The sequence below is a fragment of the Cornus florida genome, unplaced genomic scaffold (genome assembly GCF_030987335.1).
Source record: "Cornus florida cultivar Cherokee Brave unplaced genomic scaffold, ASM3098733v1 CherokeeBrave_3.0.0_Hap2_Chr06, whole genome shotgun sequence".
In the NCBI taxonomy this organism is placed as follows: Eukaryota; Viridiplantae; Streptophyta; class Magnoliopsida; order Cornales; family Cornaceae; genus Cornus; species Cornus florida.
This window is the reverse complement of record NW_026775576.1, coordinates 77,725,872-77,740,261: the sequence shown is the minus strand read 5'-3', so window position 1 is coordinate 77,740,261 and position 14,390 is coordinate 77,725,872. Positions and strand designations below refer to the sequence as shown.

Genomic DNA, 14,390 nt, shown 5'->3' with positions numbered 1-14,390 from the left:
TCTGTAACAATAAATATAGCATTCCTAGTCCAATTTTGTATAATTTAATTTTGTTTGTTTTTTAAATAAAGAAATGATACAATTTTCTTTCAAGATGAAGAGTTGTAGTAATATGTAGAGAATAGTCAATGTTCTTGAGAAGTAACATTCTAAAAACGTAAGGTAGAATAAAGAGTCTTAGTAATTGTAAATATCAAGATGTTTTAGAAGAGATTTAGAGTAATGTGCACATTCTAGTCGGCCATTAAAGAGTGGATGCCTACATAATGGATAGGTACCTCATTTGTAGCAGTAGAATTAGAAGCGAGATGCGTGAGTGATTTGTATGGTATATTTGTTTAGATTCTAAAATTTTGATTGATTGTGAGGGAAAACAACATTTCCATATATTTTTTAAGAGAATGTCTATGTAATAATTTAACTTTCTCCCCTAATAAAACACTAATATACATTAAAAAATATCTTCTAATTTAGAGTCTCTCCACCAATTAAACCCTTCATTTCCCTTTGATGATACAAAATGTAGGTTACTATATTCGTACTAATACTAGAGATATAGACTCTTGGAATTGTATAGTTTTTACACCAAGAGGGATGTAGCCTAATGGCTCTATATCGAATTTGATGGTTTTTACACCAAATGCGATGTAGCTTGATGGTACTTACTCTCTCCTTTCAAGAGAGAAGGTCCAGAATTTAAATCCTTTATAGAGAACATTATGGGTGTGTTTCTTGCCAATGAATAAAATAAATTCTTCGAATTAATAGTTTTTACCCAGAGTTGTAGGTATTGGTGCTTCCTCACCTTCAAAGGGTGAGGGATTAAGTCCTCGTAGAGTAAAAAATTGGTGCAAGTTATATTAAAAAAAAGTAGCAAACAAATGGATGGTATTTTTATCGCTTAAATAAAAAATAAGAATTAGAACACAAGAACTAAAAGCAATATTTAATAGACAAATTTATATATATATATATATATATATATATATATATGTTTATAGACGTGCTCACATTTTGTTCCAAATCCATTTTTTTTTTTATCCATTTTTGGATCTATTGGATTGGAATTTGACAGATTAATACTAATATTGGGCAACTATAGATGTATAGGGTTGTTAATTAGGGTTGATTGAGTTGAACCAAGTTAGCTCTAAATTTGAGCCAAAATACCATGAGGTCTGATTTTCATGTCAGCTCTAGCAATGAAAGTGTCCTAGTCTCTGTTTGGTCAGCTATTTGGAATCTGAAAACCATGAAATATTAAATTTTGTTGTCATATAAAATTGCCTTGTTTAGTGAAATCTCAAACAAAGGAGATTGGTGAAAAATGCTACTGGCAGTCACGCAAAAAAAAAAGGACAAATGAATCCATATGTCATCTTGTTGTAGATTCAATGCTTCTCTCTTCTAATGTGGTTCTCAGATCAAACTGGCCATCTTGGATCACTGATGTACTGGGCATTGATTCTCCTTATGATATCATGCCTGAACAAGGCCCTATAAGTCTTTGAGTATAAGGATGTCTTTTCACATGTAACTCACTCTTTTATTTTTCTCTCCACCTCCTCTCACTTTTGTATGGAAGCAAAATGGCGAGCCAGTAAGAATGACTCAGCTCTCCATCCTTCCCAGAAAGTCTGCTCCTCCTTTCCCATCTTCCCTCCACCCCCTTTTCCTACTGAACAGAACCCAACATCTCTCTAGCTCATTATTGGATAACAAAAATGTACAAGTGCAACAAAAGCACCAACCAGACTTCTAGGACGGAGTTCAGTGCCAACCCTTAATTATTGGAACAAGGGACTCGAGCAACAACATAGATCTCTAGCAAAAAAGGAAGAAGCGCGATTTAAAAGCTTTCCAAATGCCAATATAACACAAACAAGCAACCCAGTCACTACACTGCCTCGATGTTCAAAGATGTATCCCTATTGCAGCAACTACACTGGTACTAACAATCACATACCACATGTGTGTAAACCTACATATTACTTCCTTATTCCGTTATCATGGTGAAGCCGGAACTGGCTCAGTCCCGGAAATGTGAGATGCAGCATCCTCTTTCGAAATGGCAACATAGTTCACAGGAGCAATGGGCCTGGCACTGTCCCGTCTTCCATCTTTACTACTCAAGGACCTGGCACCATTTTGGTTAACATTCAGAGATAACCGTCTGCTAGGAGTTCCATTCGCACCACCATTTGCACGTGGGCCCACCACCTTCTTTGTACCAAGTGGTCTAGCAGGGCTCGGCCTTGAACCAAAAATCGCTTCCTGTTCTGTGTTTAGTTGTTCATGGAACTTCTTTTGATCCTGTACCCTCAAAAGATAACATATTTTAGTAAAAGAAACACACTTCGACTGGTGATCAGCCACTGAAAGCTAATGTGAGATGAGAATTTATGTCAAGACTAATTAGTACTATTTTGTAAATGGCATTTGTTCCTATCTTATTATCTCACTTGACAAATGTCAATCAATTTGTTGGGCTTACCCTCATCCTTCGTTTTTCTTCTTCTCTGTCATGCCTGAGCATTGCATACTCATCTAGCATTGCAAGCAGGGGAACACCATCATAGGTAAATGAGATGCCATGATCTTCTTCCCAAGCCCTTGTCTTGGCAACCAGAGTGTCAACAAGAGCTACATGGCCAAGAAAACCAATCAATAGGAGTTATTTGTGAAAACTCATTTGTTAAAATCAAGCAAATACCATATGGTTGCATTTATGAGTTGCTGTGTTTGCACTCAATAGACAAAACACGTGCGGATCTATCTCCTAGCATGAAACTCCACAATACATCCTTAATGATAACCTTAGAACAAGTGACAAACTTTCACTATTTTTTCAGAAACCATTCATGATCTAAAGAAAGTGTTAAGCCTTTATCTAGAATCATCTCCTTGCCATCTTGTAGCATCCTGTCAATATGTTACATGGTTTCAGATTTAAGCGTCTCCGGATGTCATAATATATGACAACCCAAATCACGGATGAGTCAAAGTATTTCTCTCTGTGCCCTAGGTAGGAAGAGGATGAATGTACCCATAGCAAGTCTAACATGTGAACTCTTCAGAATGTGAATTGACATTTGAAAAATATTATTGAATGTTGTTCTTTTGTGGATGCCTGTTGTTGATCATATTACAGACATGTAATATATATCCAGATTTTGTATCATGTCAAAGACAATAATTTCAAGATTCTAAAGGCCCTAGACTAAAAGAAAAGCAAAGGAGAGTGTGGAGAGAGAAGATCAAGCCATCATTCAAAGCCAAATCAATCATAAGATTACCCTAAGACCCCGGTAAATTTAAATATATGCATTCTTTTTCTTTTTTTTCCTGAATGTTTTTTTTTTGGTTCCGGTAAATTTAAATATATGCATTCTTCATTCTTAATTGGATATCAAGTTTGGCAACAAAAAGAAATCTATGCAACTGTTATGGCAATTGGTGATATTATTCTGCAAATACCTGGAATTTTGTTGACTAAAATCCGGGCTTTTTCAGCACGTTTCAGATTTAAATGCGCACCTCTGCTTGCGTTATACCTGTTTTCATCCTGTTTCAAGTTTCAACAAGGCAACATCAGTGACATGCAGACATAGTAACACCCTAATTGCTACTGTGAAATAATTAGGCTTAAAGCATTAAGAAAGGAAAAACAGTCCTAAATAACATGCTTGCAAAGAGCCTATCATCGCCCATTAGGGCATGAAAACTTCATGGATCAACTGTGTTTGTTTCATATGTGTTAAACGTCGGAAGTGTCAATCCCCATACAAGACACATGGAAACTGCTAAACATTCATATTATTTTTATTTTTATTAACGTTTTACGCACTCTGAAGCAATAATGTAATAAAATTGAATTATTGGATATGTTTTTTTAGGTGCATGTCTAACCAAAAGTGTCATACACATAACCCATACACATGTCTGAACATTGTGTGCATGACACAGGTACTCCCTCTACTTTTAAAGAGTCATGTAGCATAGTGGATCAATAAGGTCCCGGTGAGGAGAATGTGTCCTTTATACATCCCCTGTGAGAAGAACATGCCCTAGGAAGATCAATAAGGTCATGGTGAAAAGAATGAGTGTTGTTATACTAGGAATTGAGAAATTTATTATCTTATAGTGTTAGCAATGAGACACAATTCGCATAAGCTTACTGCTGTTGGAGAATTAATAAAAAGTTAAATAGAAAAGAAATGACTGAACAAAAGGGGCCTATGCTTGATCTGAAAGAACCAAGAAAGAGAACAACAGTTTTAGTTAAAGACACCATTGAGGTTCACAAAACATGTTTAAGTGATACTTGTTGCTCAAAGTAGTTGCCACCTATCAGAGCGAATCAGAGATACTAACGAAACTCATGGATATTTCCAGCTATAGATTGATGCCAGCTGAAAAGAATGTTTAAAGCAGGTCAAGGCATGGGCCTTGTCCATTTTCGAACCTTTCCCAACCATCCAAGCTTCCCTATTTTCTCGTGATGCAGATTACATGGTTTTAAGATAAACTAATGGTATTATCCAGTTTCATTTTCCCTTTTTTCTTTTGAAATTTCAGCAACAAAATAATAGATTGACTCTCCGCTTTTACACGTCAGAATGGTTTATTGATGACTAAATGACATGTAAAAGAAAATAATAGAAGGGTTTATGATCTGGCGCATTCCAAATTTTCCATGGTGTGGATATCACTTAAAATGTCAGATCAATAATAGGTTAATAATATCTCCAACTATCAATTACTAAATTCACATTAATGACCACAAATAATTGACAAGCAGACCGGAGATCAGAAGAATGATATTGGAATTGGACCTTGTGGCACAAAACATCCCAATAAATCACCCCCAAATTATAATTTTGATCCATAAGTACATGTGGCTGGAAATATGATCTGGTTTGAGTTTAAAGTGCGTTATCGGAAAGACCAGCATATAGCAGAATCACATAATTACGTAATCAGAAATCTCTTCATCGATGATGTATTCAAGTGAGTCTGATGATTGCATTGAAAATTTGAAATTACCCAAAGTTCAAAACACAGTTCAGTCACGTTAGTAGAAATATATTGCGTACATATATAGAACTTTGTAAATGGGAACTCTATCCAATACACAAACACACATACAGAGAGAGAGAGAGAGAGAGAAATACCCTATTGTAGTCTTCAAGCCAACTCTCTTCTTCACAAGCTGACATCCATTTTTCAACCTTATCCAATATGTCTCTTCTGCTGAGAGCCTCTTCCTTTGCTTTTACTATTTGATTATCCATGTCAGCCAATAACTCAGAAGGCTCGACATTCCCAGAATCAATAAGTGACATAATTTTCTCTCGGGCAGCCTCCGAATCAATCTCAACGTGAGCACGGGTAAATATCTCTTCAAGCTCAGCTTGCCTCTTAAAAGCAATTTCCTTCATCCGACTAGCTTTTAGCTGATCCAGCCTTTCAACTTCCACCTCAGCCTTGACAGCAAAACAAAAGTATTTTGAGCACACGCTGGTATTGTATATTCAACTACACTTCGGAAAGACCAAACTTGAATTACCTGCTCTATCAGATCCAGGGCAAGGGCCCCCGGGATGGTTACTTCATCTACTGAAGCTGATATGTTGCAGGTAACGTGATCAAACAAACTCCGGTCTTCTCGGGGGGTATCCATCAAATTCCAAAGATCAATTAGCTGACTTGCTAACTCTTGAAGCTGTGAAAGGAAAAATACATGTTAGAAGAATTGTTTCAATTGCTGGAGTAGACAGCGGATCATGGTGATTCTCAAAGTCAGATGTGTAATTGCTTATGAATGTTGAAAGAGAGAGGCTGAAATAAAGCATCACATGTTTTAAGTAATTCAAATCACATGAACTCCTTTAAATACACAATCTGTCTCAAACACACAACAGCAGAGTTTGGGATAACATGTCTGGTTGGACATGCACCTACCAAGAATATCTGATAATTCAAGTATACTGCATAATTGTATTTAAAAATCTCTTATTATGTTCCTTTTGCTTCAAAATGTGTAAAGTTCCCATGTTGGACACCCTATGCTACATAAAAACACCCACTTACACTAAAAGGCATGGAAAGCACTCAAAAATACATGTATAATTGTATACCAACTGTCAGGTCTAAGAATTTATTAAATCCAACTCCTTGACACATATTTACATAAGATAAATGTATCCTCAAACGTAGCACCACATTTTCAAAAGTAACATGTGTGCCCCAAACCACTCCTTATATTATGTGATAGCAAAGTAACCAAGTACAAATGTGACGTAATAAGGATTACATAACTAAATTGATAAACTATGGGTTTAATATTTTATGAGGATATAACATGGTAAAACAAAATACCAAGTAAAACATAACTATCATGTGCACATATAATGTAATCTAAACATATTCTTGTTAACTTTGCATAGACAAGCTTCTCAAGAATGAAGAAGCCGGTATCACACCTATAGAATGGAAGAGTGAGTTACAAAAAAAAAAAATCGTTGTATAACATGCAAATAGAATAGTAGAACAATGGAAGGACAAGTGTTTATATATATATATATAGAACGGAAGAGTGAGTTACAAAAAAAAAAAAATCCTTGTATAACATGCAAATAGAATAGTAGAACAATGGAAGGACAAGTGTTTATATATATATATATAGAATGGAAGAGTGAGTTATACAAGGATTTTTTTTTTTTTTGTAACTCACTCTTCCATTCTATATATATATATATAAACACTTGTCCTTCCATTGTTCTACTATTCTATTTGCATGTTATACAAGGATTTTTTTATTTTGTAACTCACTCTTCCATTCTATATATATATATATAAACACTTGTCCTTCCATTGTTCTACTATTCTATTTGCATGTTATACAAGGATTTTTTTTTTTTGTAACTCACTCTTCCATTCTATATATATATTTTACAATACATGATTTGAGCTTCAGAAAAGTAGTTAACATATCATACTTCTTCAGAAAAGTAGTTAACATATCATACTTCATACATCTTAAGACAAGCATAATTAAATGCAGTAACCAACAGCAAGCAGATCTTTGTACTATCTGTTATCCTCATACTGAAAAGCATAACTGTCTGGTCCACAACTCCTAATATATAAATCAAAATGGAAATTTCAGATGAACTTCACTGATAGATATCTAGAACTGAATTCTGAAGAATTACCTTTTGCAACCTCTGCTTCTTATCTTCTTTTAGTGCTAAAACCGTATTAGCCAGCCTAGCTAGGGTGTCATTGCTGATGCTTTTGGATTGCACACCAATAGAGTCGTTTAAGCTTGGATGAACCTCATTAACAGTGCTAAAGAAGTCCATCCCAAGGACAGCACAGAGGTCATGCACAGTGCTTACAAATTCAAGGACCTTGTGCAACCTATCACTCTATAAGATCAAACAAATGATCAATAATGATCAACTCAATGAGTCTAGTGATTGAACAAACTATTATTAACAATTTACCTTTTCTTTTTGAAGTTCTTGGAGCTGAGATTGAAAATTATCCAATTTCTTCAAGGATAGATCGGTCTCATCAACTGCAGGACTCCCTACCTGCTCACCTGTCCCAACAATTTCTCCACTAATCTTTTGTATTTGTGACTGTACATTAAAAAACTCCTTTATCCTTTCCCCTTTCTGTTTCCACAGCTGTTCAAGTACTGGTGTTATAGCAGCAATTTGTTCCTTAATTGTTCCTGAAGTATTCTCAGGCTGCAAAACAGACCCAAGAAAACAACGACGAACCTGGTTTACTAACTCCCAGAATTTTAAGTTCTTCCACTGCTTGAACTCCAGTGAGAGTAATCTAAAAAAAATTCCACAAAAAGGTAAAGTGGTTACTCACAATTCCAGTAAAAGTTTTCTCTCCGAGAGCAGATAGAAGACTGGAGAGTTCAACATTGGCATCTGCCAAGGCTTGAAGAAGGTGAGCCCTTGACTTTGCAGCCTGATCAACCTTCCTCTTGTACACGTCCAAGCACTCTTGTTCTAACTGAAGAAGCATCTTGTCCCGTTCCTCGTCACTTTCGCCAACCTCATCCCAAATTTGCTGGCATTAAAACACAAATTATTATCAGTCTATCATATTGTCCCATGATTTTAGTTTCACTTGTACAACGTAACAAAGCTTGAATCCCAATTATTTGACATAACACATTACAAAATTAAATTTGATCAAAAACTGCAAATTAAGAAAACAAAGATTACCTGCAATTGCTTCAATAAGGAACCACAAGTGGTTTCACCAAGAAGAATATTCTGAACATCCACCGCTGCCATGGATGCTAGTACTACAATCTAACCTGCACCAACAGAGTATTCAAAAGGTTTTCTCATATTTTCTATATGGATCAGAATGTTCTTCAAAGCACATATAAGATGCAGAGTACACCCCCCAAACACACAACTAAATCCATATCCATCATATGGCATCAATGAAATATCACTTTACCAGACAATCAAAACATACGCAACTGTCAGCATCAATAATAAAAAAAGACCGCCTAATTTGGGATTTAAACCTAGGTTCCACATTTAAGTTCAAAATCATCTAAACTTTGGAACAAATTTTGTAACCCAAATGCAATAAATAACTAACACATTAAAAGAAAAAAGCATTGGACGAAAAAATGGGATTATAGAAAATCTATGAGGAAAACCCTCCAAGTTGTGGCAAAACAAAGAGCATAAACGCAAAGAGTCAAAAATAGAATTCAACATTACAAGATTGCAAAGACTAAAAAAGTTTCAGTAAACTTCATTTGCACTCAAGCCCACTCAATTAACCAAATTATAGCATCAAAAGAAAAAAAAAGACAGAATCACCCGAGAAACAAGCATTAACCACAAAGACTCAAACTCAAGATGAATACAAGCAATTCACTTCCCTCATCCAGTGTAAAACAAGAAAAATTCAGGAAATGTAGAACCAAACCCCCCAAAACCCTAATTCTTACACAGAATGTCTACAATCCACAACTACAAACACAACATTAAGTGCAACCAAGTGTGACACGAACTTCAAAAGTATCAGATCTCAAATCAAAGCCATTTTATTCAAAATCGATCACAGAGGGAGTGAGTTCAAGTAGAAGATAATCCACATTTCTGAAGAATCAACAGAGAAAAGACTGATTGACACAAAATGTTTACAGATATCTACTTGGAGTTAGGGTTTTTGGAGCGTGTGGTCACAGATCTAACGTCTTCGCTGTCTCAGTGAAGAGAGAGAGAGAGAGAGAGAGAGGGAGAAGGACAGTTTGACAGAGGATTGGAAGGGGGAAAAATTGGAGACTCGGTGGGACCCTTCGCTTTCGTTCGTATAATTGTCCTGAACATTTATGTATTTTTATGTCCACTGTTTTACACTAAATTACGAAGATGACACTGGTGTTATGTCAGTATTAAATCTGCTTATTTTATTTGTCCACTAATACTATAATGTTTGACCCACCATGGGGTTGCTTGACCGAAACGGAAGGAACATTACGTAAAAGGAGGGCCCATTTCAATCAAACCGTTTTCAAAAAGATTTGGGGCCCACATGCCCGCTCCTTGAAGAGCTGTATTATCAAAGTATAATAGTACTGTACTGGTAAATGTTTATCTATATCTATATAATTTTTAATATTTATATATATTTTTCAGATTTTTTAAAGCACACAAACGTTCGTAAGCAATATATCACGTCTAATGCAAATCCGTCACATTTGATCAACAATTGAGTTTTGCATTGTAATTCTAATATTAATGAATAAATATTATCATACCATGTTGGGGTACCGTAATTAAATGATATAATAAATTATCGAGAACAAATCTTATATAATATACTTAGTGCAGGATTAATGGTAATATTCAAAAATCATATTAACATTTATATTGAGGTTAATTGCAAAAATTTTTGTACTATACAATTTTTTGCAACTTGTTTCTCAAAATAAGTTCTTTTTTGAGGTTAATTGCAATTCGTTCTTTGAATGGTTGAAAAAAAAAAAAAAGAAAAAGAGGGGTGGGGTTTACAAAATACTCTTTACATTTGAATTTAAAATGAACTATTGGTGCATCCTTAATGTATCAAAAAAAAAAAAAAAAATGATAGATAGCATTTTCCTATTGGATTTAGAATTGAGCTAACATTTTAAAATTGATATGATGATTAGATTAAAATCAAATCAAATCAAATCAAATTTGATCCAATTTACCAAAAATTCAAGTCTCGAAGTACGGATAATTTTGTAATTGAGTAAGAGAAAAAGATCTTGTAGGTAGTGAAGGCTCCTAATATAGAAAGCGACCTAAGTCATTATTAGTGATAGCAAGTGAAAAAAAAAAAAAAAAAAATGGGAGAATTGGGGGCAAGCAAAAGTCTTATCATTGCTAGGTGTCATCACGGATCAATCAAGCTTTTTTTTTTTTACTTGATGCATCATCATGCATGAATGGTGAAAAAAATGTAATGGGACCCAAAGGACAATTTGTAGTTAATAAAAAATTGAGAGTAAAAAACAAGTAGTAATGATGCACAAGGCCAAAAGGCTAATAGCTTATACAAGGGAAACAAAATCTATATATACTAAAGAGATTGTGTTTTACTTACTTTATTCTCATTCCAATGGGCGGAGTGCGGACCACTCAAGGGTTGGTTGGGGCTGTCTCAGGACGGAGCAATAAATTTTTGGTGGGTCCAATTAATACTCCGTACTAGGTGTTAGTATAATTTTTTATTATAATAGTAGTCATAATATATATGTATATATATATATATACACAAAGTAATCTTGAAAAAAATAACCTAAATGACATTACAAATTAGGCAAAGAAAAAATATATAAAAAGAGAGGAGGCAAAGAAAAAAATAATTTTAACCAAATAAATCTCACAAGCTTTAAGAATTAAGAAAACATAATTATCAAAAACAAGATAAAGAAGTATTTTAGTATTGTATATAAAAAATTGTCATTTAATAAGCGACAATAAAAAATACTAGCATATTTTATATCATTTTTTATTATTATTTTTTCTTTTTGTGGGAAGTTTTATATTATATCAATGTTGTTAATGGTATTCTTGTCCTTTTGATCTTACTCCAATTTAGTTTTCTCTCATTCCTAATGCTAAAGTCAGTTTAGACATAAATGTCTAACAAAAAAAGTTCATGCATTTTTATTATACACAAAGGGTAATTGGTGTAATTTTTTCTTTCTCCTCTGAATTCATGTAATAGATATTATATATGGGGTGTAAGACCTAGTTTGGTTGGAGAGAATTGATAGAGAAATAAAGGTTACGGAGGGGAATGATATATTCTATTTGGTATAAATCATTAAGGAAAAGAAATGAAGGGATTCAAATGAAGCATGAATGTTGAGTTCTATTATCCTTCTATAAATGAGAGAAAATGGAAAGAAATAAAAGGAAAAGGGTTACAAAGTTTAATAAAACTTTTTTAATACTATTTTGCTCTTATTCTTGGTATTTTTACAAAAGAAAAACCTATAGAAAAGGGTATGATGATAAATTTATTACAGGAATTTTTACCAATACATAGGCTTAAGGCCCAAATACTACAATGCAATGATGTCAACTTCTTGATTTTTCAATAAAATGAGGGGACCACACAAATTTTTTCTTACAAATGAAAGGACCACACAATTATTTTTCTAAAATGGAATGATATTCTACTTTAGACCGCACAACAAGCTATATTGTCACTTTAACCCAACAAAATAGATGATTATATCATAAAATAAGCTTATTGAAAGATCCTTGGACAAACGTTTTAATATTTTTCCCACTAAATTAAAATTCGCAATAGATTAATATGGACTTATAGACTTCTTTAGACAAAAGATCTTATATATAAATTAAAGTTAATGAAACAGTATAGGCTCTGATACCAAAATTGAGTTGAATCCAACACGATAAAAGCATGCAAAATAAACATAGAATAAATTTAACAATTAAATCACAGAAATGACTATCGAACCTAATAACGCCCGGACACCAGCAAGAACGGACCAATAAGCCAACAGTTCGAGTCAACTTACAGAAAAAATTGCTAATTTAATTCTAAGGCTGCTTGTACTGGCTGGATTCAAGAAAATTCTAGGATCTACACTGTCTGGCTAAATAAAATCTATATATTTGATCTTTTTGTCGACAGAAGTCTTTTGCCCGAAAATACTTAAAATACTAAATAGAGATAAATAAATTTTTGAACAGAAGCAAACTAAATGATTTATTTCATGGAAAATATATATACATGGATACACACTATTTTATACATGGATACACTCTCACACTTTATTTTACAAAGAGATTATGTACTGAAAGAAATCACAAAAGAAAGCACATTAGAATCTTATGGCAGAGAACTGGGATGCTTAATGACTCTTGGATCTAAGATTCGATGATGTTTGCTTGAGCAGAGAAGTTCTTTTTATAAAAGATGAGAGGGATGAACCTTCGGCTGAGCTTGAAGATGCTGCATAGACGGTTGAGATTCAAGATGCTTTTGAAATAAGATGGCATGAATAATTGTTGAACTATAGATGTCGACTTCTATGAAATTTTATCTACTTTTACTGTTGAGAATCTACTTTCGGTGGATCTGCTTTTATCTGTGAACTGTTGCGAATCTACTTTTCTTGGACGTTGAAGCTGCCTTTATCTGTACATTGTGGCGAATCTGCTTTTCCTTAGATACTTTTAGAATTCTTGCATATTGGTCAAATTTCTGTCGGTAGTGTTATCTGTTGGCTGTCATTTTTTTCTCTTTCATGCATGCAGGCCAAATATGCATCAGTACTGTCTGGTGAGCTGGTTTCTTCATTTCTATAGGCGAGTTCAAACTGTTGCAGTAACATTTTTTCTTCATTTATAATTTCTTCAACTTCTGGAGATATCTCAATCTCTGGAGGAGACTTAATGACATGCGAAATTCTTGCTTTGATAAAAATTTCCATGTTGATATTATGGTCGTGGAGTCTGAAACCAGGATTGTAGTTTAGGTTAACCTATCGATAGGCTTTATAGTATACAAAATGGTTAAAGGTAGCTGGTTCTATCTCAGTACGAAAGTTATTTACAAAATCAATATGTCAGGTAAAAACTTTGACTTCTGTGGGATCAAAATGAATGTAAATTTGATGCTGTCCCAAAATTATTGCTCCATCATTTACCCATTCTGGGGGAGTACTATGGATTTAAAGGAGAATTGGGCTTTCTGGCATGAAGTTATGAGTTAGCTTTTGTTCAAAGGCAATGACTTGGTTTAATCGGTTGGGAAAGTTACCTAAAGAGTTTATATATTCTAATAGCAAATCTTTTGGTATGGTGATGTTGTAGATCATTCCTAATTCTAACAGCTAGCTTAAATAACAAATGGTTGTTTTTGTAGCAAAAAGGGTTTTTTCTGGTTATTTCAAAAGGATAGAAAAAGACAATGTCTACTTCTAGTAAGATAATTCCCATAGGTACGAGATTGCCTGTTTGTATAAATCTTAAGAAAAAATAATGATATCGTGTTCCTGTGGGTGTACTGTTGTTTCTGAGGTAATTTTGGATATCAACCCATTCCTTGAGCCCATCTGACTTATTTTCTTCTTCTTTGATGTTTTCAGGAAAGAGCTCAACTTGTTGTCTTAGGATTTCTCTGTATGTGGGAGAAAACATGGGTAATAACTTGGCATACTTGGTTTATACCTGCAGAAATTAAATTTTCTGAAGTTTTTCATCTTCATCAGTCCGTTGCTCAGAAATAGTTAGCTCTGTGGGATTTGTTGTCGTTTTTTGATAAGCTAAATTTAATTTTTTATAATGAGATATAAGTGTCTCATGTTCTTACTGTAAATTCTGATTTGCTTTATTGGATGATATAAAATATTCACTTAAAGTATTTAGATTTCTGACGAGAGTCCTATCGGGGTTGTTTCTAGAAAACTAAATATTATCTAAAATAAGTTTTTGGTCAGGAAAAAGATTATGTCTAGCGCGGAACTGTTGAGCGGGGTTTTGGATAATCAAAAGAGGATTAGAAGTGCCTGGTATAAGGCTATAACTGTTGTTGCTTTTTGTTTCCATTCTTGCAAAAATTAACAATCAATTAGTACACAGGATATAATATCTGCTAAATAATTGTCTTTTCTTTTGACATGTTCAAATATAGGTTTAAAACCTCTTCCAGTAATACAGTCAATAAAGGAAATCTATCTCTTTGCAGACATCCTATGTTACTTTGCTTTGTTTACAAATTTAACTATGTTATCACAATCTGTCTTATAAGAAGTTCTTTGTCAAGGAATATCTGAAATTTTTCAATAGAGTTGGTTACTCCTAAAA

The 14,390-nt window shown here is 33.9% G+C and overlaps 1 protein-coding gene across 1 annotated transcript; it reads right to left on the bottom strand.

Annotated features, from left to right (window-relative positions):
• Positions 1-1,823: 1,823 nt before the first annotated feature.
• On the bottom strand, positions 1,824-9,321 carry LOC132312196 (65-kDa microtubule-associated protein 1-like). The gene is made up of 10 exons (XM_059810464.1): positions 9,211-9,321; positions 8,256-8,350; positions 7,894-8,097; positions 7,512-7,760; positions 7,218-7,433; positions 5,570-5,725; positions 5,175-5,486; positions 3,478-3,565; positions 2,495-2,643; positions 1,824-2,313 (listed from the first exon to the last, which is right to left on the bottom strand). Exons 2-10 carry the CDS (start codon positions 8,325-8,327, stop codon positions 2,008-2,010), a joined length of 1,752 nt encoding a protein of 583 aa, XP_059666447.1. The 5' UTR covers positions 8,328-8,350; positions 9,211-9,321; the 3' UTR covers positions 1,824-2,007.
• Between the last annotated feature and the right edge of the window lie 5,069 nt (positions 9,322-14,390).

Coding starts and splice junctions, on each gene's coding strand:
- LOC132312196 (XM_059810464.1), bottom strand. CDS start 8,327: ATGGCAGCGGTGGATGTTCAGAATATTCTTCTTGGTGAAACCACTTGT. Junction 7,761..7,893: donor AGAAAACTTTTACTGGAATT/GTGAGTAACCAC, acceptor TCTGTTTTGCAG/CCTGAGAATACTTCAGGAAC. Junction 7,434..7,511: donor AAGAACTTCAAAAAGAAAAG/GTAAATTGTTAA, acceptor TTGATCTTATAG/AGTGATAGGTTGCACAAGGT.